This window comes from Bombina bombina, chromosome 3 (genome assembly GCF_027579735.1).
Source record: "Bombina bombina isolate aBomBom1 chromosome 3, aBomBom1.pri, whole genome shotgun sequence".
Classification (NCBI taxonomy): domain Eukaryota; kingdom Metazoa; phylum Chordata; class Amphibia; order Anura; family Bombinatoridae; genus Bombina; species Bombina bombina.
The window spans coordinates 417,833,867-417,855,118 of record NC_069501.1 but is presented as its reverse complement, the minus strand read 5'-3'; the positions used below and the strand labels follow the sequence as shown (position 1 = coordinate 417,855,118).

The window sequence follows — 21,252 nt, the reverse complement described above, 5'->3', positions numbered from 1 at the left end:
TATTTCCCATGATGCTTAGGCAGCTAAAATACACTTAAGCATCATGGAAAATGTAGTTCTAAAACATCTGGAGAGCCAAGGTTGCTGACCCCTGTTCTAGGTGATCAGGTGCTTCCTATCATTCAAATGTTAACAAACACAATTTTTTAAGATAATGCGCCTACTCTTAGCAAGAAAAGTTCAGTCTTGATTTAAGAAGCACTATGTATGAAGACTTTTTGAATACTGCATTTGCCTACTGCTGTATCTGTTCTTTTCTCAAATGCTTAGTAAAGCCAGAAAGTTGACTTCTGTTTATTAAAGTGATGGTAAATCCTAGAGTTTCTGAAACGCAAGAATTTACCATTGTAACATGACTATTGTGGTGCCAAGCCGGATTTCCCACAATGCTATTGGCTAAGAGGTGGAAACGTCACCTCTCTGCCAGATAGCGAAGAAAGCGTTCTGCCGGTGGGCTGTCTTAGCAGCTCAATGAAGGTGATCGCTTGGAACAAATAAAGAAGCTTCAGCATTAAGTATTTTATATTTCATGAATGAAAGCCTCCCTTTATTTGTTCCAATGGTAAATCCTAGCTTTTCACAAACGCTAGGACTTTCCATCACTTTGGGATTTTTTTATACTAGAATTCTTCACACAGTTTAGGGATATGAATGCATTCTGAGAGGGTTTGTTTCAACTTCTAAAAATTGCCATCTTCAGAGCATGAAAGGACAGTCAACAATAAAATTGTCATTGTTTTAAAACTATAGATAATCCCTTTCTTACCCATTCCACAGTTTTGCATAGGCAACATGGTTATATTAATATCATTTTTACCTCTGATTACTTTGTATCTAAGTCTCTTCTGACAGCCCCCTTATCACATGGTTATCTATCGACTTGCATTTTAGCCAATTAGTGCAGTGTCCTGCACAACTCCACGGGAGAGAGCACAAAGTTATCTATATGGCACACATAGAAAAGCAAATAAAAAAGCATATGATAAGAGGCTGTCTGTAGTGATTTAGAAACAGGCAGAAATTCAGAGGTTTAACCCCTTAATGACAAGTGACGTACCAGGTACGTCCTGCAAAAACTTGCAGTTAGTGACAATGTACGTCACTTGTCTAAGAGTGCTGGAAGCGATCGCAATCGCTTCCAGCAGCTCTCAGGGTATTGCAGTGATGCCTCGATATTGAGGCATCCTGCAATACCCTTTAGAAAGCATCCGATGCAGAGAGAGCCACTCTGTGGCCCTCTCTGCACCGGTAGCGATGCGGCCGTTCGTTGGTGGGAGCTTACAGGGAGGAGGGTGGGCGGCCCATCGCTACCCGGCATCCGGTTCCTTCAAGTGTATTGTGCACGCCGGATGCCGGGAGCGTGCGGGGGCTGCGTGCACGCGCGCGCAGCAATCACTGGCACTGCCACCAATGAATTTAGGTAAGGATCTGGATCGGGGGGGGGGGTGGTTGGGGCAGCTACACTTGATCAGGATCTGGATCTGGGGGGGGTGGGGGGGGGGGTGGTTGGGGCAGCTACACTACAGAAAAAATAAAACATGTCACAAAACAAAACACTTTTTTGGGGGGGGGAAACTGGGTACTGGCAGACAGCTGCCAGTACCCAAGATGGTGGCAATTAGGTAGGTGGGGAGGGTTAGAGAGGTGTTTGGGGGGGATCAGGGAGGTTGGGGGTTAAGGCAGGGGTCCATCACAGCTGAATAATTAAAAAAAAAAAAAAAAAAAAAAAAAAAAAAACACACCTTTTATTTTAGTACTGGCAGACTTTCTGCCAGTACTTAAGATGGCGGGGACAATTGTGGGGTGGGGGAGGGAAGAGAGCTGTCTGGGAGGGATCAGGGGGTGGGATGTGTCAGGTGGGAGGTTGATCTCTACACTAAAGCTAAAATTAACCCTGCAAGCTCTCTACAAGCTACCTAATTAACCCCTTCACTGCTGGGCTTAATACAAGTGTGGTGCGCAGCAGCATTTAGCGGCCTCCTAATTGCCAAAAAGCAACGCCAAAGCCATATATGTCTGCTATTTATGAACAAAGGAGATCCCAGAGAAGCATTTACAACCATTTGTGCCATAATTGCACAAGCTGTTTGTAAATAATTTAAGTGAGAAACCTAAAATTGTGAAAAATGTCACTTTTTTTTATTTGCTCGCATTTGGCGGTGAAATGGTGGCATGAAATATACCAAAATGGGCCTAGATCAATACTTTGGGTTGTCTACTACACTACACTAAAGCTAAAATTAACCCTTCAAGGTCCCTACAAGATCCCTAATTAACCCCTTCACTGCTGGGCATAATACACGTGTGGTGCGCAGCTGCATTTAGCGGCCTTCTAATTACCAAAAAGCAACGCCAAAGCCATATATGTCTGCTATTTCTGAACAAAGGGGATCCCAGAGAAGCATTTACAACCATTTGTGCCATAATTGCACAAACTGTTTGTAAATAATTTCAGTGAGAAACCTAAAGTTTGTGACAAAATTTGTGAAAAAGTGAACAATTTTTTTTATTTGCTCGCATTTGGCAGTGAAATGGTGGCATGAAATATACCAAAATGGGCATAAATCAATACTTTGGGTTGTCTTCTAAAAAAAAATATATACATGTCAAGGGATATTCAGGGATTCCGGACAGATATCAGTGTTCCAATGTAACTAGCGCTAATTTTGAAAAAAGTGGTTTAGAAATAGCAAAGTTCTACTTGTACTTATTGCCCTATAACTTGCAAAAAAAGCAAACAACATGTAACCATTGGGTATTTCTAAACTCAGGACAAAATTTAGAAACTATTTAGCATGGGTGTTTTTTGGTGGTTGTAGATGTGTAACATTTTGGAGGTCAAAGTTAGAAAAAGTGTGTTTTTTTCCATTTTTTCCTCATATTTTATATATTTTTTATATTAAATTATAAGATGTGATGAAAAAAATGGTATCTTTAGAAAGTCCATTTAATGGCGAGAAAAACGGTATATAATGTGTGGGTACAGTAAATGAGTAAGAGGAAAATTACAGCTAAACACAAACACTGCAGAAATGTAAAAATAGCCATTGTCATTAAGGGTAAGAAAACTGAAAAATGGTCCGGTCATTAAGGGGTTAAATGTTATAAAGTATATTAACATAATGTTGGGTGCGCAAAGCTGGGGAATATGTGCCCTACAAACCATTATCAAAACTACATGGGAAAACAGGCTTGAAATATTAACAGGCAGTTGCTGTAATCTTTATTTAAATTACAAGGATAGTTTCCTCAGACTAATGTACATTTGAAGATTGTAAAACCAACCTTCGGTTTCTTCCCCATACTGAACTTTTTCCCATGAAAACAAAATTAGTTTTTTTTCACTAATGTTGGTCTATTTCTCATGTTAATTATAAATAAATGAATAAGCAGAACCTGGCCTTGTTTCCCCCTCTTTCCTCAATTTGCTATAGATGAACTATTTAACCATGTAAATCTCACGCAACAATCTTAGTTTTTGAAGAACTGAAGGAGGCAAAAAGCAAATTGAAGACAAAAAAAATAGAAAAAAAAAATAGTGAAAAAATAGAATTTCTGCTTGACAAAGTACACAAACTGAGAAAAAAAAAAAAAAGATGCCAATATGCAGCTTCAAAGCCAATCAACACTGACCAGGGTTAAATTAAAGAGATATGAAACAACATTTTTCTTTTGTCATTCACAAAGAATATGCGATTTTAAACAGCTTTCTAATTTACTTTGTTCAATTTGCATCCGTTGTTGAAAATCAGCTATGTATGCTTAGGAGCCAGCCCATTTTTGGAGTACTTTATGGCAGCAGTTTTGCAAGAATTATCACTAGATGGCAGACCTATTTCCTGCCATATAGTGCTCCGGATGTGAGTTTCATATCCTTTTAAAGGCAACCAGACGCAGTAAATGTTAGACTTCGTGTTCAAGCAGAGAAAATGTTTGGTTTAAAAATGAATGAGTGCAATGAACAAACCTTCGGAGACAGCTCTTATTATATAAACAAGTCACACTGGTGGTGTTTTTATGCATACTGTTCATCTGTTAGTCTATCTGGCACATGGAGCTTTTGCCTACCCAAGGCCCACTGCTATTATATAGCTCTTATATAAATATAATGCTCTTTTTGTAGGACTACAGCCATAGGGAGAATATTTCAGGAACAATATATTACCCATTGTCAATTTAGAACTAGAACCAAACCATGTGGGCTAGCTCTAGAGATAAAGAGCATTTATACATTAGCAAATAAGTAAAGTGAGATCACATAAAAAAGGATCTGCAGTATATACAGGGTTGCTAAATCTAGCAAATATAAAAACTGCACACTGATAAGTTACACAAGAGGAACTGCACACAAAGAAACGTCCCAGGAAGCTTTTGAATCAAATGAAATTGTGAAATATATGCAAAGGACAATTGTTTAAAATTATGCTTTATTTAGCATCAGAAATTAATGGTATAATTGTGACTTTTCTTAGAAATCTAATGAGAAAAATAACTTTCTAGCAGGTTTGATTAAAATCAAGGAGAATGCTGATCAAACCACACACAAATTGGTAATCTGTTGGTTTGACATACAAGTGGGTATGTCCCTTTAAATAACAAATTCCAGGAACAGTTCCTAGAATGTTACACCTAACTTCTAGGTTTCATTGTTCCACAAGTCAATGTAAAAAATAAACTTTCATGGTTTCTAAATTTATAGCTAACTCCTAACTTTATCTGCCTCTGAATTTGATTTAATCTGGTCAAGCTCTGTCTTCAACAGCCTTTAAGAATTTAACAGTTTGTTACCAACTTGAGATATTTGATCAAATTCTAAACTAACATTGCTTGGATATTTGTTAATAGTCTGACATCTGTCTATAGTACAGATTAGTTAAAACAAATACATTTGAAGTAAACAAACACTAAATGCAGTAGAATTGCATAATTAACAAGTGCATAATAAAAACAGGCAATAACACCTATTCTGAATTTCAAATAAGCAGAATTTTTTTTTTCTATCAAATTTATTTTTTCACTAAATTTTCTGGACCCTTGTATCATGTGACAGACAGCCAATCAGATTAAAAAAAAAAAAAAAGAGAAAAGCGCTCAACCTGGGAACGAACAATAGCATAATAACTTGTTCTATGGTTAGTTACCACCCAAAAAGCAACCTCTTTTTGCTCAACATGTGCCTTATGACACTTAAAGGGACATAAAAACCCACATTTTTTTCTTTCATGATTTAGAAAGAGCATGCAATTTTAAACAACTTTCTAGTTTACTTCTATTATCCAATTTGTTTTATTCTCTTGATATTCTTTGCTAAAAAGCTTATCTAGATAGGCTTAGTAGCTGCTGATTGGTTCCTGCACATAGAAGCCTTGTGTGATTGGCTCACCTATGTGCATTGCTTTTTCTTCAACTAAGAATATCTAAATAATGAAGCAAAATAATAGAAGTAAATTGTAATGTTTTTTAAATTTGTATTCTCTATCTGAATAATGAAAGAAAATTTTAGGGTTTTGTGTCCCTTTAAGGAAGTCTCCCTAAGTGTGATGCGGGAATCCAGACGTGGACCTGTTGCTCAGTGTGCCTAGAGGGATATGGCTGCACCTCACTGACTAGGCCCACACTAGGCCAAAACGTACGTCTGGGGTTTTGCCGTTTCTCTCATTCAGAGAGGGATTGCCTGGTATTTCGGGGCTGGACTGTACTGTTAAGTCAGGATCAGACTGATGCTTCAGGAAAGTTCTTCTCTGTGAAAGGCACATGTTGAGCAAAAAGAGGCTGCTTCCTGGGTGGTAACTAGCCATAGAACAAGCTATTATGCTATTGTTCGTTCCCAGGTTGAGCACACGCTCAGTAAGATCTTAGTCCCCAGAAAATGTGAATACATTTTTTTTATAATGGAAGTAAATTGGAAAGTGTCTTAAAACTGCATGCTCTGAATCATCAAGTTTATTTTGACTTAAGTGTCCCTTTAAAAGATCCGTCTAGTGAGTGCAGAATTTTACACACTGCATTACTGCCATTTTTAAGGAACATGATAAAGACTAAAGCTAATTAAAGGCAAATATATTGGTCAGTGTCACTATAAATAGCAGTTCTAAGTTAGCCAATTATACATTTCTGCAAGACTAGATCATAGGAATCAGGTAGTATCTGAACCTAATTTACTTCTGGCGCCCAATGCCCCCCTCCCCCCATGCTTGGTGAACACGATTGGAAGAGCTAATAAAAATGCTGAGGCACCAAACTGGGACAGTGAAGTCAATTTAACTTTCACAATTCATGGTAAACAATTTAAACAACTTTCACATTTTCTTCTATTATCTAGTTTCCTTTTATCTTTAAGAATCTGATGATAATCATCCTTAGGTAAGCTCAAGAGCAACAGGGCAATACTGGGAGCAAGCTGCTGATTGATGGCTACACTAGTCATTGGCTCACCCAATATGTTCAGCTAGCGCCCAGTAGTGCATTGCTGCTCCTTCATTAAAGGATACCAACAGAATGAAGCAAATATTATAACAGAAGGTGATTGGAAAAATGTTTACAACTGTACACTGATTCATAAAAGTAACATTTTGTGGGTGAATTAGATAATAAGCTCGGCGATCCGTTCTTTATTGTGTGTATTACCTATTGGTGTCTGCTTCTTCTCTCTGTTATGTATTTCCGTCTGCCACAAGAACACATTGTTGACCAATCCTCATGTCCACATTATAGCAGTTATGAAGAATTCCACTGATTTGGGACCCAGTAATATCACTGGTGACTCTATGGGAGGGATTGTGCTGGTGCCTTTCTTCCTTATCACTGTGCTTGGTGTAGTAGTTGCTGTGATCATGTATATAAAGAAGAGAAAAAGAGTTGATCGACTCAGGCATCATCTGCTGCCGCTATATAGCTATGACCCTGCAGAGGAAATACACGAAGCTGAGCAAGAACTTCTGGGTCAAGAAACCAAGGTTGTACATGGTTGGAACAGTGGATACCACCAATATAAGAGGGCATCATTAAGAGACGTGACCGCTTGACACCTCTTTTCCACCCCCCCCCCCCCCGAAAGAAGATGGAGACCCCGCACAGCTTTGCTCCGTTCAGCACTCTTATGCCAAGGAATTGCAGATGTTGCTTTTATAGCAATTTGATTTTAAAATGTAAATCTATTTATATAAATATCCCTGGCAAAGCCTCAGCCAACAAAGTAGTATCTTAAGCAGTAAGGAGATTAAAAGCACTACCATGTACAGGTTTGGGTATAATGTTGTGTATTTCTCCTCCCCTTCTTTATCTGCTGCCTAATTATTAATTTGTAATTAAGGAGAAACATGTTAAGTTATTTTATAAACCATGTGTGAAAACAAAAAAAAACAAAAAAAAAAAAAGTAACATTTTGTACTTAATGTGCCTTAAAGTATCCTATAAAATTCTACTTTGGATTACACTTAAAGGGATATGAAACCCATTTTTTTTTTTCATGATTCAGGTGGAGCATGTGATTTTAAACAACTTTGTAATTTACTTCTATTATCAATTATTCTACGTTCTCTTGCTAACTTGTTTAAAAACAGGGACATAAGCTTAGGAGCCAGACCATTTCTCGAGCACTATATAGCAGTCTTGCCAGAATGTTTTCCATTTACAAGAGCACTAGATGGTAGCACTATGTCCTGCCATTTAGTGCTTCAGATGCCTACCTAGGTATCTCTAACATAGAATATCATGGGAACAAAGAAAATGTGATACAAGTAAATTAAAAACTTTTTTAAAATAGTATGCACTGTCTAAATAAAATATTTTTTCGGGGGTTTCATATCCCTTTAAAGAGCCATTATAGTGATAAAATTAATTTCTATTTTGTTAGAAACAAAATTATGATTTCATGAACACCAGGAAAATGTTTTAAAAAGAAGATTTACTCTTTTCTCTTCAATGTGTTTCCAATGATCCATTTTACCTGCTGGAGTGTATTAAGTTGAATACAGATAGTCAATTTATCTTTATTTTGTCCTGTATCCCCAAACTATATTAAAAATGTTAGCACTTAAAGGGACACTGAACCCAAATTTTCTCTTTCGTAATTCAGATAGAGCATGAGATTTTAAACAACTTTCTAATTTACTCCTATTATCACATTTTCTTCATTCTCTTGGTATTTTTATTTGAAATGCAAGAGTAAGTTTAGATGCCGGCCCATTTTTGGTGAACAGCCTGGGTTCTTGCTGATTGGTGGATAAATTCATCCACCATTAAAAAGTGCTGTCCATAGTACTGAACCAAAAATAAAGCTTAGATGCATTTTTTTTTCAAATAAAGATAGCAAGAGAACAAAGAAAATTTGATAATAGGAGTAAATTAGAAAGTTGCTTAAAATTGCATGCTCTGAATCACAAAAGAAAAAAATTGCGTTGTGTCCCTTTAAAGTGATGGTAAATCCTAGCATTTGAGAATAGCTAGGATTTACCAGTGGAACAAATAAGGGGGATTTTCAGTGATGAAGTATAAAATACTTCATGCTGAAAGCTCCTTTGTCTGAAGCTTTCGCCGCTGTGCACCTCAGGCAGCCCACAGCAGAACGCCATTCTGTGAGGTGACATTTCCACCTCTTAACCAATAGCGTGCTAGCAATCCAGCATGTCGCCAGGTGGCCGCACAGCTATTGGCTAAGAGGGGGAAATGTCACCTCACAACAAAATAGCGTTCTGCCGTGGGCTGCCTCAGGAGCTCAGTGCGGCTAATGCTTCAGACAAATATACTTTTGTTTTACACTTCACGACCGAAAGTCCCCTTTATTTGTTCCACTGGTAAATCCTAGCTTTTCACAAACGCTAGGAGTTACCATCACTTTAAGTACCGATAATAGAAAAGCTATGTAAAGAATAGGGATGCACCGAAATTTTCGGCAGAAAATGGCCCTATTCCATTTCGACGAAAAGAGCGCAAAGCGGATGAAAATTATTGAGCTTCAACATGCCTCACCAGAGTCAGCACAAATCATGGGGACGTGGAGTATTAAATGCCCCTGCGATATCCAGCGTGTGTGAGAAGAGGAAGGTCTGAGCCAAAAAGAGGTGGAGTGGAGCAGGCTAGATAAAGCGGAGGAAAAAAAATGCTTGTCCGTAGGCAAAAAGCCCCTACTGAGCAATAGTGAAAAACACTTTATAAATTTTTATTTTTTGGAATAAAGTATGTTTTTCACTATTGCTCAGTAGCGGCTTTTTTCCTTTTTGTAATCATAACCATTACATCTCTGGAGCCCTTGCACGGCACGTCTATCATACCAGGAAGTTCATCGGCATCCTGGAAGCCACAGTATTCTAAGTGCCTTGTCGGCGCATAGTCACATGTCGGTACGTGTCACTCACGTTTAGCAGAGGGTGCGTGCACTGGTAAGAAGTAACTTAGGAAGTTAGGAACTAGAATGGCTTAATTTACCGCAGTTTAGTCTATGGATGTAATGCACAGGGGAATCAAAGCTCAGAAGTAACAGTAGCCCAATTTGTGTCTCATGACACAAATGGGGCTACTGTTACTTCTGAACTTTGATTTCCCTGTACATTACATCCACACTGATAGATTGAACTGTGAGGGGGGTCCTTTGATCCTCTTTTATGACACACCAATCATCAAATGTGGCTACTACTGTTACTAATGAATAAGCTTTCCCCTGTGCATTACAGTCATCCATACACTGATAGACTGAACTGTGAGGGAGCTTTGCACCTCTTGCAGACATTCTGGGCACAACTATATTGATTTATTAATCTTTTTAATTGCAAATGTTGCACATTCTCCTTAGTTCTCTACAAGATACACAGGCATTTCTCAAAGCTGTCACTTGTGAGGTCTTCTGAAGGCAGCATTGGATCATTGAATCATTCTGGGTAAAAATTAATAATTTTACCCAGAATGATCCAATGCTGCCTTCAGAAGACCTTTTACAAGTGAAAGCTTTGAAAAATGCCTGTGCATCTTGTAGAAAACAAAGGAGAATGTGCAGCTCTACATTTCGCAATTAAAAAGTTTAAAGGGACAGTCAACACTTTAACATGTTTTGATATTGAAAATAAAAAAAAATAAAAAAACGGAGGTCCGCCTACACTATACCCCTCCTGCCTTGCTTCTGTCCTAATCAGCGTCGCTAGCTACTCTAATACCCGGTAAATATGGATGTCGAACTCCCCCCACCATTACGTAGCTGCCTTCTTCAACTGATAAGCAAATCAGAATCCAGTCCTCGGACAGAAATTGCACGCTCTAGGACAGAAGCAAGGCAGGAGGGGTATAGTGTAGGCGGACCTCCGTTTTTTTATTTTCAATATCAAAACATGTTAAAGTAGGTGTTGACTGTCCCTTTAATAAAATAGTTATGCCAGAAATGTCTTGAGTCTAAGTAAAATGTCAGTTGGACTAAATAATTAAACAAAACAGATGTCGTTCTATATCCCAGTGGCACAGATATAAGCAAATGGTTTGGGAGCACTGTTTATGGGCAAATATATGAGCAGAATGAAGATTCTGTGTAACATCTGCAATGGTGGCCATAAGTTTAGTTGAAACAGACAGCATCTTTGGAAGCACCTATATACAGTACTATTCACAGCCCTCTGTATAGTCAATAGGGACAGCACGTTGTATGCACACAGCTACCTAGTGTATTGTGCTGTCTCAATACAGGTTGCTGTGTGTATACAATGTGCTGCCCCTATACTCTATACAGAGAGCTGTGTGTATACACTGCTGTCACTATACACCAGAGATCCTCAAACTTGGCCCTCCAGAGGTTTTGGAACTACATTCCCCATGATGCTCAGCCAGCATATCAGCTAGCTGAGCATCATGGGAAATGTAGTTCCAAAACCTCTGGAGGGCCAAGTTTGAGGATGTTTGCTAAACACTATGCAGAGCTGTGTGTATACACTATGCAGAGCTGTGTGTATACACTGTGCTGTCATTATACACTGTGCAGAGCTGTGTGTATACTATAGACTGCTGTCATTAACAGACTGCAGAGCTGTGTATATAGACTGTGCTGTCCCTATACAGTACACTATACACGGAGCTATGTATATTGTGCTGTCCCTATATGTTGTATCATGAGTGCCTGTGTGTGTATGTATGATAGAGACACATACATACATACATAATAAAAAAAGTCTTATATTTATTTTCGGTTTCAGTCTAGAATTTTCATTTTGGTGCATCCCTAGTAAAGGAGGATGTTAATAGAAAAAAAAATGAGAAAAAAAAATGAGAAAAAAAAAAACACTATTGGGAACACATTAAAGCAGGAGTCAGGAAATCAGTTTTAAAATTGAGCCAGTAAGAATATATAGTAGCCAGACAATGGTATCTGTATATAGATCTATGGAAAATAACCCACAAAGTTAGGAGCCAGGGGTAAAATTATAGGCGCCAGTGGCTCCCAGGCTCCTGAGAAATAGAAAATATTTGAGTATTCTGTCCCTTTAAAGTGTTTATTGCATGAAAAGAAAGAAAAAGATTTGGTATATGAGTAACATTACTCATTTATTCTTTTTAAAGCCTGCAAATAACCACCTGTACTTCTCTGATGTCACTTATGACGATACCTTGCATAGCATGTCAACAGCTTGTAACGTGTCTCATAGCAGATTCGTCCTGTAATAGACATAAGACCTGACTATAATGAGGCTTATTATAAAGGCCCAGATCAAAATATCACCTGGCCAGACGTGAAAAACCATGCTGACGCATGCAGGGGTTGCCCTCAAGGAATTATAAAAAAAAAAAAAAAAAAGTGCTGTCCCTACAAGTTGCAGAATGCCTCCCATAAAAAGAAAAAGAGCAAGCAGGAAACTTCCCTGGGGAGAGCAAAGTTGGGAGCGGGTGCACTATAAAAATAAATAATGCAGCTAACTCAAATCAATTTACTCTGCTTTTGGCTATTTTAGTATACATGTGTTTTTCTATCAGTGTTTTGCGTATTTTGACCATCGCGTCACCTTTCAGCGAGACCTGCAGGGGTACACCCCCCAAACAGAATACACCAGACCTGAAGGAGACATTTCAGCTACACCCATGGAACACCCTTGTTTAGCCCATTAGCAGAGAGGCATGGAAACTCACTTTACAATAAGGAAAACCATATGCTTTGAATTTCATATTATAAATAAGACTATTTGAATTATCGAGGTAATTAATATTTTTTTCCATCCAATAAAGTACAGCTGAAATATAAAGGATTAACCTGTTAAACTGGAGATTATAAAATTACGAGTGTTAAAGCCCGTGTACACGGGCCAAGATAAACCCCTCCTCCTATCTGTTCCCTAGCCTTTATCCCCCCCACTCCACTCTAGGATCCCCCTGTACCACCTCCTCCCCCCTCCCTGCCACTCTTAGCAAACATTTTTTCTGTAGTGTAGCGGTCCTACCTATTAGTGTAGTGGTCCCTCCTAACCCTCCCACGCCGATGCAGAGAGGGAAAGTGTCCCTTTCTGCTTCGGTACCTCTGCAACACTGGTGGGGCATGCAGAAATAGCGTGATCTCTCTACTTTTAACGAGATCACTGCAGAGATCTCTACTGCGCATCAGTGCTGGTTGTTAAGGGGTTAAGGCCAGGTATGTTTGTCTTGCGCAGTCTCTACTGCACATGACTGCGTCGGACAAACATACTTGGCCTTAACACAACCAGCACCGATGCGCAGTAGACACTGCACGAGGACGCCGCTGGTCGTTAAACACCTCGCTCTAAAGGTAGCGAGATTGTGCTATTTCTGCATGCCCCATGAGTGGGGCAGTGCAGAAATAGTCTTGCAGAGGTACCGAAGCAGAGAGGGACACACTTTTTTCCCTCTCTGCAAGACTATTTCTGCCCTGTCCCACTTGTGGGGCCTTCAAAAATAGTGCGATCTTGCTACTTTTAGCGAGATCGCGGCAGAGGTCCTTAAGTGCTCAACGACCAGCAGTGCCCTCGTGCAGTCTCTACTGCGCATTGGTGCTGGTCATTAAGGAGTTAAGCCAGGTATGTTTGTCTCGCGCAGTCTCTACAAACATACTTGGCCTTTAATTATATAGGATTGGGTGGTGAACTATATTTTTAATGGTATAAAACCAAATCAGTAACTTATAACTGGGGAGGGGGAGATAAAAATGAAAAACTATGTAGAAACTCATGATTTAAATCAACTCTTACAGACTAAATTATTTAAATAGATCCACCTTACTTGTTATAGTAGGTGCAGAGTTCAAAATGTATGGGAAAATGACAGCTGTTTTTGCAGATTGAAGCCTCAATTCCTTATTCTCAAGAACACACCCACATACTGGGCCTGCAGAAATAGACCCCCTAATCTTATCTCTATACATTTAGGCCTTTTTATCTCACCGTCACCTCTATCTGCACACAATGACCAATACTTAAAGACCAATTGAAAAAGGTGTAGAGATTTCTTCCACCCACACTGGAAAGTTGATTGCTGCCTCTTGTATACATAGCATTTCTATAGAGTACTAAATTATTCATATTTTCTGCATAGGCTTCAACTGGCCAAAGCAGTTATTTTAAATGACAAAAAGGATATATTTAAAAACAAATTTGATACACTCTGATGTGCAAAACAGATAATTGGGAATACATTATAAGGGAAGGTAATTACAATAAATGTCCCTTTAAGTGGCTAAGGCCACATTTAACAGGTGATTTTACCTATGCTTTTTTGTGGCAACATTATAGAATAGATTGTGTATACCCTATGACAGATATGGCTAAAGCTGAATTGGGAAGTTAACAAAAGCAGTATATGCATGCTAAAAATTATCAATTTATATTTCAAACTGTGCTCAAGGTTTAGGCAGCTTCACCAGCTGAGCACCCTCAGTGTCTTGCATTGACGGCCTCCTGTACTAGATACTTTATTCTATAGACACTTCATTTTACCTTTTGTAAATACAGGTTTATTTTTAAAAACTAGTCCGTTATCTGTCCAGATCCACATAGCTATAAAATCATTTTGATATGTTAGGTGTTCAGTTGTGGTTTAATTTAAAAAAAAAAAAAAAAACAGTACTGCTATCCATAAGACCCCCTGCTCAGGGCAGTTCAGCTTAATGGAATCACAATACAGATACAGCAGCCAGGACTGACCCCAACATGCATTAGCAAAGTAAGTATTTAGCAAACAGTTCAAATTTTTTGTTCAGTCCAAGTCTTTGTGTCTATATCGGATTAGAGCATGCACTAAATTGTGCATCGGAGCATAAATATCTGCAGCTAGCTTACATTCAGTATTTGAAGAGGAAAGAAAGACGCTGTGTCCCATAGTATATCCATTAGTTTATTGAATACAGGCTTTCATATACAATGAGGTGAGCCCCTTAACTGACGTGTTTGGCGCATGCGTACATGCGCTTCATCCATTACATTCAGTATTTGCTCAAAAAGGAAAACTAATCTAAAAGTTTTTTTGCAGTCTGCTTGACTCATCCTACATAATTTGCAAATAAAGCTCATTATAGAATTAAGTTTAATTTTAATTGCAGAACAAACTAAGTGTACTGCATACCAATTATTGTACTCAAACAATGGACATCAGCAACATGTCTAAACGACCTTGTAATGTAATATCTTGTAAACTATAGATTTTCTCAATTAGTCAATAACAGCACATCCAACCCCCAATTCAGTTTATCTACAAGCCATCTTTACCAACAAAGTCTTTCAAGCCAAGAATCCCATAACATTGCCTTCCCCTTCAAAGCATTCACTCATGTCACAAGTTTCCCAACCCTGTCAATATGGTTACAAAAGGTTTCTTTCATATAGTGCAAAAGAACACTTTCTATTTAAAAAAAAAAAGAAAGAAAAAAAAAGTGTAAACTGACAAAACCTTTAGTTTTCTTCATACCCCAGGAGACCTGCAAATTATTATATATCAATGCTGTAAGGCAATAAAGGGGCTGGCATCTATTACAACTAATATTTCATAAATTATGCTATGAAGTATTTTACAGTGTGTCTAACAGCTCAATACATAATTACATTTTGAAACTAAGCAATTTCATACTATAATATAGTCTAATTCAAAGCTCTCCAAAGGACAGACATGATAACTATCACATATACCTCTGACTGTCAGAGGTGCAGAGTAGACTAATTACATTTCAACTCATGCTGGGGATAACATTTGCACACACGAGAAAAAAAAAAAAAAGTGTTCCTCAAATTAAGATGGAGTTTCTATGCTGGAAAGCCCATATCTACGATACTATAAACATACAGTTCTCATGTCAATCTACATTTAAGTATGATTACTACTTTTTCCATTTTAACTTTCAGGGTGTAGATCCTTGCCCATCAATACAGCAATGCTTATTTAGAATGAATACAACAGCAACCCTTGTGTTTCAAATGGGCAAACTCATATTTGTCCAATTATGGACGTCAACTTACCCTAAAACTTTACTTCTTGGTCTTTTGCAGTCTATATTCTACTTGTATATCTAATACCCAGATTTACAAATTCTTTTTGCATAGGAATGTGTCAATCACAGCTATATCCCGTTAAAGATGTTTGCTTTCTAAATATTTAGTTTTCCATATTCACTTAGACATGCTCTAAATGTTTCCATTTTATTTATATTTTTTCCAGGAACTAGTCCATTTGCTCCAACTACATTCTGTCATTCAGACAGCCCGTTTAGATCAATAAAAATGTATGGTGGAAGGAAAATCGCTCATGGAAAGTTACAAAAAGAAACCAAAGCAGCCGCAGTTTATTGGCAATTTTCTACATCTACAAAATATATTGAAAGTCCTGATCATCATCATCATCATCATCTATAGCCATACACCGTATAACCCCCCAAATATTAAGATAGATATACAGAAAACATTTGACACAATATCTACCCCCTGCTGATATCAGCCCTAGATACACCCATCAAAGTGTCAAACTAGACCTTGTCATTCCTCGCATGACCAATTAAGCCCACTAACTTCCCCAACTGATTAACAATAAACCATAACTAGCCAGTCTTCTTCCCCCTCCCAATTCTGTCTTACCGATCTCGTCTCCCCCGGCGTCCGACTCCTGCTCCCGGTACGTATGCTTTATGTCACGAAAAAAATTCTTGGTATCGCGCAGATTTTGTTGCAGCCTCCCCAGATGCTTGTTGTAATATGCAAACCCTCGGCCTAACTCCCGGAAAAAAGGCCCAGGATTCCCCGAAGAGCTAGACCGGCGAGCCCCCTCCTCCATTGCCGGTCGGTACCACGCACAGTCCTACACAGACCCTCCGCTTATCATACAACAACAAACAAACCGCACTGCGCATGGGATGAAACCTTTATCACCAGCGCCCGGGGGCGAGGCGGATAACAAATATAAACGTACGCATGCGCTACACTGGAATGTAGGGAAATGTAGTCTGGCGACTGCCAACTTTCCTAAATGACATATCCCGCTTGTTTGTGTTTTCTGCATTAGTATTAAAGGGACAGTAAAGTCATAATTAGACATTCATGATTTAGATGATTTAGACAAAACATACCATTTTAAACAACTTTACAACTTACTTCTATTATTTAATTTGCTTCCTTCTCTTGTTATCCTTTGCTGAAAGGTTTATCTAGGCAAGCTCAGGAGCAGCAAATAACCTAGGTTCTAGTTGCAGATTGGTGGCTGCTTTTATATACCGATTGTCATTGGCTCACCCATGTGTTCAGTTAAAAACCAGTAGTGCACTGCTGCTCCTTCAACAAATGATACCAAGAGAATGAGGCAAATGTAATAATAGAAGTAAACTGGAAAGTTGTTTAAAATTGTATGTTCTACCTAAATCATGAAAGAAAAGTTTTGGGTTTCATGCCCCTTTAATGTAGCGACACTTCACTATTCATACTAAAGCAATGTAAAAAGATTACAATGTTTTATTTGCTATAATAATATGTTATTTTTTAATGGAATGAGAGAAACTCAAACATCATTTAAAGGATCAGTCAACACATTAGATTTGCATAATCAACAAATACAAGATAACAAGACAATGCAATAGCACTTAGTCTGAACTTCAAATGAGTAGTATATTTTTTATAACAAATTTCAAAGTTATGTATATTTCCACTCCCCTTGTACCATGTGATAGCAATCAGCCAATCACAAATGCATATACGTATAGTCTGTGAATTCTTGCACATGCTCAGTAGGATCTGGTGACTCAAAAATTGTAAATATAAAAGACTGTGCACATTTTTTTTAATGGAAGTAAATTGGAAAGTTGTTTAAAAATCACATGCTGTATCTGAATCATGAAAATTTTATTTAACCTGAGTGTCCCTTTAAAGGGACAGTATACAGTAAAATTATCATTGTATTAGTTAATTCTTCTCCCCTACCACCACCATGAGTGTAATTTCTTCTGCTGGCTGTGTTTACATAACCTGTCAATAACTTGAACACAAAGGACAAGTAAATACAGTAGATTTGCATAATCAACAAATGCATGATAACAAGACAATGCAATAGCCCTTAGTCTGAACTACAAATGAGTAGTAGGAGCTGGTGACTCAAAAAGTGTAAATATAAAAAGACTGTGCACATTTTGTTAATGGGGGTAAATTGGAAAGTTGTTTAAAATCACATGCTCTATAGAGTCTATCTGAAGCACGGAAGTTAAATTTTGAGTGTCCCTTTAAAGGGACATTATACACCAGATTTTTCTTTGCATAAATGTTTTGTAGATGGTCCATTTATATAGCCTATACAGTTGTTTAGCTGATTTTTAAATAACATTGTGCTGATTTTCAGACTCCTAACCAAGCATGTTTACTCATGTATACAGACTTCAGCATGCCCCTGTTTGTGTAAAGAGTCTTTTCATATGCATGGTGAGGGGGGTGTCTGCTCTTTTTGCTTTCCAGCTCATCTCAGTGAGTGTCCCAAATTAAAGGGGAGAAAAACTGTCCCTTTACAGGGCTGGTTGGAGGAGTATTGGGGCTTTTCTTCGCATCCAGACAGCCATTCTTATATTTTTCAAAAACATGTTCTCTTTTCTCAAACATTTTAAAGGGACATGAAACCCCAAAATTTTCTTTCCTGATTCAAATAGAGAATACAATTTTAAAAATGTTTCCAATTTACTTATATTATCAAATTTGCTTCTTCTTGTGTTATTCTTTGTTGAAGAGATATCTACATAGGTAGCATGCACATGTCTGGGGCACTAGATGACACTAACTAACTAGTGCTGCCATCTAGTGCTCTTGCTAATGTAAAACATTGTTGCAAAACTGCTTGCATATAGTACTGCTGACACGTGAACACTCCTGAACTTTCCTTCCTGCTTTTCAACAAAGGATAACAAGAAAACAAAGACAAATTGATAGTAGAAGCCCTCTGGAAAGTTGTTTAAAAATGTATGTTCTATCTGAATTATGAAATAAACATTTTGGTTTTTATGACCTTTAAACTTGGCTTATATTTTTGCTATGTGTTTTACTGGACAAGTATATATTGGAAACTATTGTTTTTTTGTTGTTGTTTTTTGTCTAATAATAGGTAACGAACAATTATTTAATCTGTCACATTGCTGGGATGCCAGGTGCTCTATATTTAACTGGATAGTCCAGCGTGTAATCTGCATGTCCAGTAAAATAAATGTAAAAAATCAGGACACTTACATGTTTGTGATTGATCTAAGGTCCAGTGTAGGCATATAGCTGAGAGAGGATACAGGGTTATGGGTCTGATCTAAGGTCCAGTGTAGGCATATAGCTGAGAGAGGATACAGGGTTATGGGTCTGATCTGAGGTCCAGTGTAGGCATATAGCTGAGAGAGGATACAGGGTTATGGGTCTGATCTAAGGTCCAGTGTAGGCATATAGCTGAGAGAGGATACAGGGTTATGGGTCTGATCTGAGGTCCAGTGTAGGCATATAGCTGAGAGAGGATACAGGGTTATGGGTCTGATCTGAGGTCCAGTGTAGGCATATAGCTGAGAGAGGATACAGGGTTATGGGTCTGATCTGAGGTCCAGTGTAGGCATATAGCTGAGAGAGGATACAGGGTTATGGGTCTGATCTGAGGTCCAGTGTAGGCATATAGCTGAGAGAGGATACAGGGTTATGGGTCTGATCTGAGGTCCAGTGTAGGCATATAGCTGAGAGAGGATACAGTGTTATGGGTCTGATCTGAGGTCCAGTGTAGGCATATAGCTGAGAGAGGATACAGGGTTATGGGTCTGATCTGAGGTCCAGTGTAGGCATATAGCTGAGAGAGGATACAGGGTTATGGGTCTGATCTGAGGTCCAGTGTAGGCATATAGCTGAGAGAGGATACAGGGTTATGGGTCTGATCTGAGGTCCAGTGTAGGCATATAGCTGAGAGAGGATACAGGGTTATGGGTCTGATCTGAGGTCCAGTGTAGGCATATAGCTGAGAGAGGATACAGGGTTATGGGTCTGATCTGAGGTCTCATTGGGGGATATAGCTAAACTAACAAATGGTAGTCTAAATTCTGAACACTACCACACCTGTAGCATAGACCTGAGCTGGAAAACCTACTGCTTTGTGACGTGTTACAAGTTATTTTTTTAGTTCACATTTAACAATGGGCCTTTATAATTACATACATTTATATGGTTATATACTGGTACAGGTAGCCCTCAGTTTACGCCGGGGTTAGGTTCCAGAAGTAATGGTTGTAAATCGAAACCGTTGTAAATTGAAACCCAGTTTATAATGTAAGTCAATGGGAAGTGAGGGAGTTAGGTTCCAGGCCCCTCTCAAAATTGTCATAAGTAACACCTAATACATTATTTTTAAAGCTTTGAAATGAAGACTTTAAATGCTAAACAGCATTATAAACCTAATAAAATAACCACACAACACAGAATATATAATTAAACTAAGTGAAATGAACAAAAACATTTGCTAAATCGCATTATAAACCTAATAAAATAATCACACAACACAGACTTCACTTGCATTTTTATGCAAACAGTTCATTCTATGCATTCCAATCTGAACTGATTTATAGACAGGAAGATCTTGTTCCTTTGAAATCTGCTCGATAGCTCAGGTCTGGTTAAACTGATTAATTTCAGCTTGCTTGGCTTTGCTGCAACACAAGCGGACAGCTCCACCTACTGGCTATTTTAATAAATGCACTGCTTCTCAATGCTTTTCAATAGCAGTCACATGACTGGAAAAAAAGGTTTTTATTCTGAAACGGTGAATAGGGTAACCCATAGTATTACAGCATGTTCTTAAAGGGAAATGAAAGTCAAAATTGAACTTTAAAGGGATATGAAACCAAGAGATTTTTTGGTAATTCAGACAGAGTATATATACTACATTTTTTCTTTGGTATGCTTTGTTGAACTATAGCACCTTTCCATGAGAGCATAATAAGTTAGGATCAGGAATGTGTGTGTGTCTTTAAAGGGATACTAGACCCATTTTTGTTTTCTTTCATGATTCAGATAGAGCATGCAATTTTAAGCAACTTTCTAATTATCTTCTATGATCAATTTTTCTTCGTTCTCTTGGTTTCTTTATTTGAAAAATCACAAATGAAAGCTTTGGAGCCGGCCCATTTTAGGTTCAGCACCTGGGTTGCACTTGCTGATTGGATGGCTTAATGTAGCCACCAATCAGCAAGCGCTATACAAGGTTCTTAACCAAAAATAGGCCAGCTTCAAAAGTTTCATTTCTGCTTTTTCAAATAAAGATACAAAGAGAACAAAGACACATTGATAATAGGAGTAAATTAGAAAGTTGCTAAAAAAATCAATGCTCTATCCGAATTTAAAAAAAAGAATAAAATTGTGTTTAGTATCGCTTTAACACAGTATGGCAGGAGTGTTGATAATTTTGTAGTCAATAACAATTTATCAGCAATTTGCTCCAGAAATGGTTTGGATTTGTAGCTGAATTGGACAGCGGATTTTCAATGTAAAATTTATCTGCGCGTTAACAACTTGCAGCCATGAACGCCCTTTCAACAGAAAAGTTCCCAAAGGGTTCTTTTTGTGTGTTAAGTACATATTTTCAGGCTAGGAACTGGGAAGTCACCCAAAACTGATATATACAATAGGCATTTCACACACAAAAATGTAACTTGGACTTAGCGTGCATGAAGGTGCGTTCCCTATAAAAACAAGGTTACAAAGGCGCAATCTCATTTGAATATCTCCTACTTAGATACAATGTTGAAATGGAGCGGGTTCATGCTACACAGCATCACTACAACCCCAAATTTTTCTTTTGGGATTCAGA

General features: G+C 38.1%; 2 protein-coding genes across 2 annotated transcripts in view; one reads left to right on the top strand and one right to left on the bottom strand.

Annotated features, from left to right (window-relative positions):
• The window catches only part of DSTYK (dual serine/threonine and tyrosine protein kinase), a gene marked incomplete in the record, with an annotated part of 571,803 nt that extends 555,485 nt beyond the window's left edge, over positions 1 to 16,318 (bottom strand). The window contains 1 exon segment of the mRNA XM_053706624.1: positions 16,038 to 16,318. Within this exon segment, the coding sequence (XP_053562599.1) occupies positions 16,038 to 16,233 (196 nt within the window).
• On the top strand, positions 6,652 to 7,025 carry LOC128651455 (small integral membrane protein 29-like). Its single transcript, XM_053704499.1, has one exon. It carries the CDS (start codon positions 6,720 to 6,722, stop codon positions 7,023 to 7,025), a length of 306 nt encoding a protein of 101 aa, XP_053560474.1. The 5' UTR covers positions 6,652 to 6,719.
• Positions 16,319 to 21,252: the final 4,934 nt, after the last annotated feature.

Excerpts from the sequence above, each read along its gene's own strand:
- LOC128651455 (XM_053704499.1), top strand. The coding sequence starts at position 6,720 with ATGAAGAATTCCACTGATTTGGGACCCAGTAATATCACTGGTGACTCT.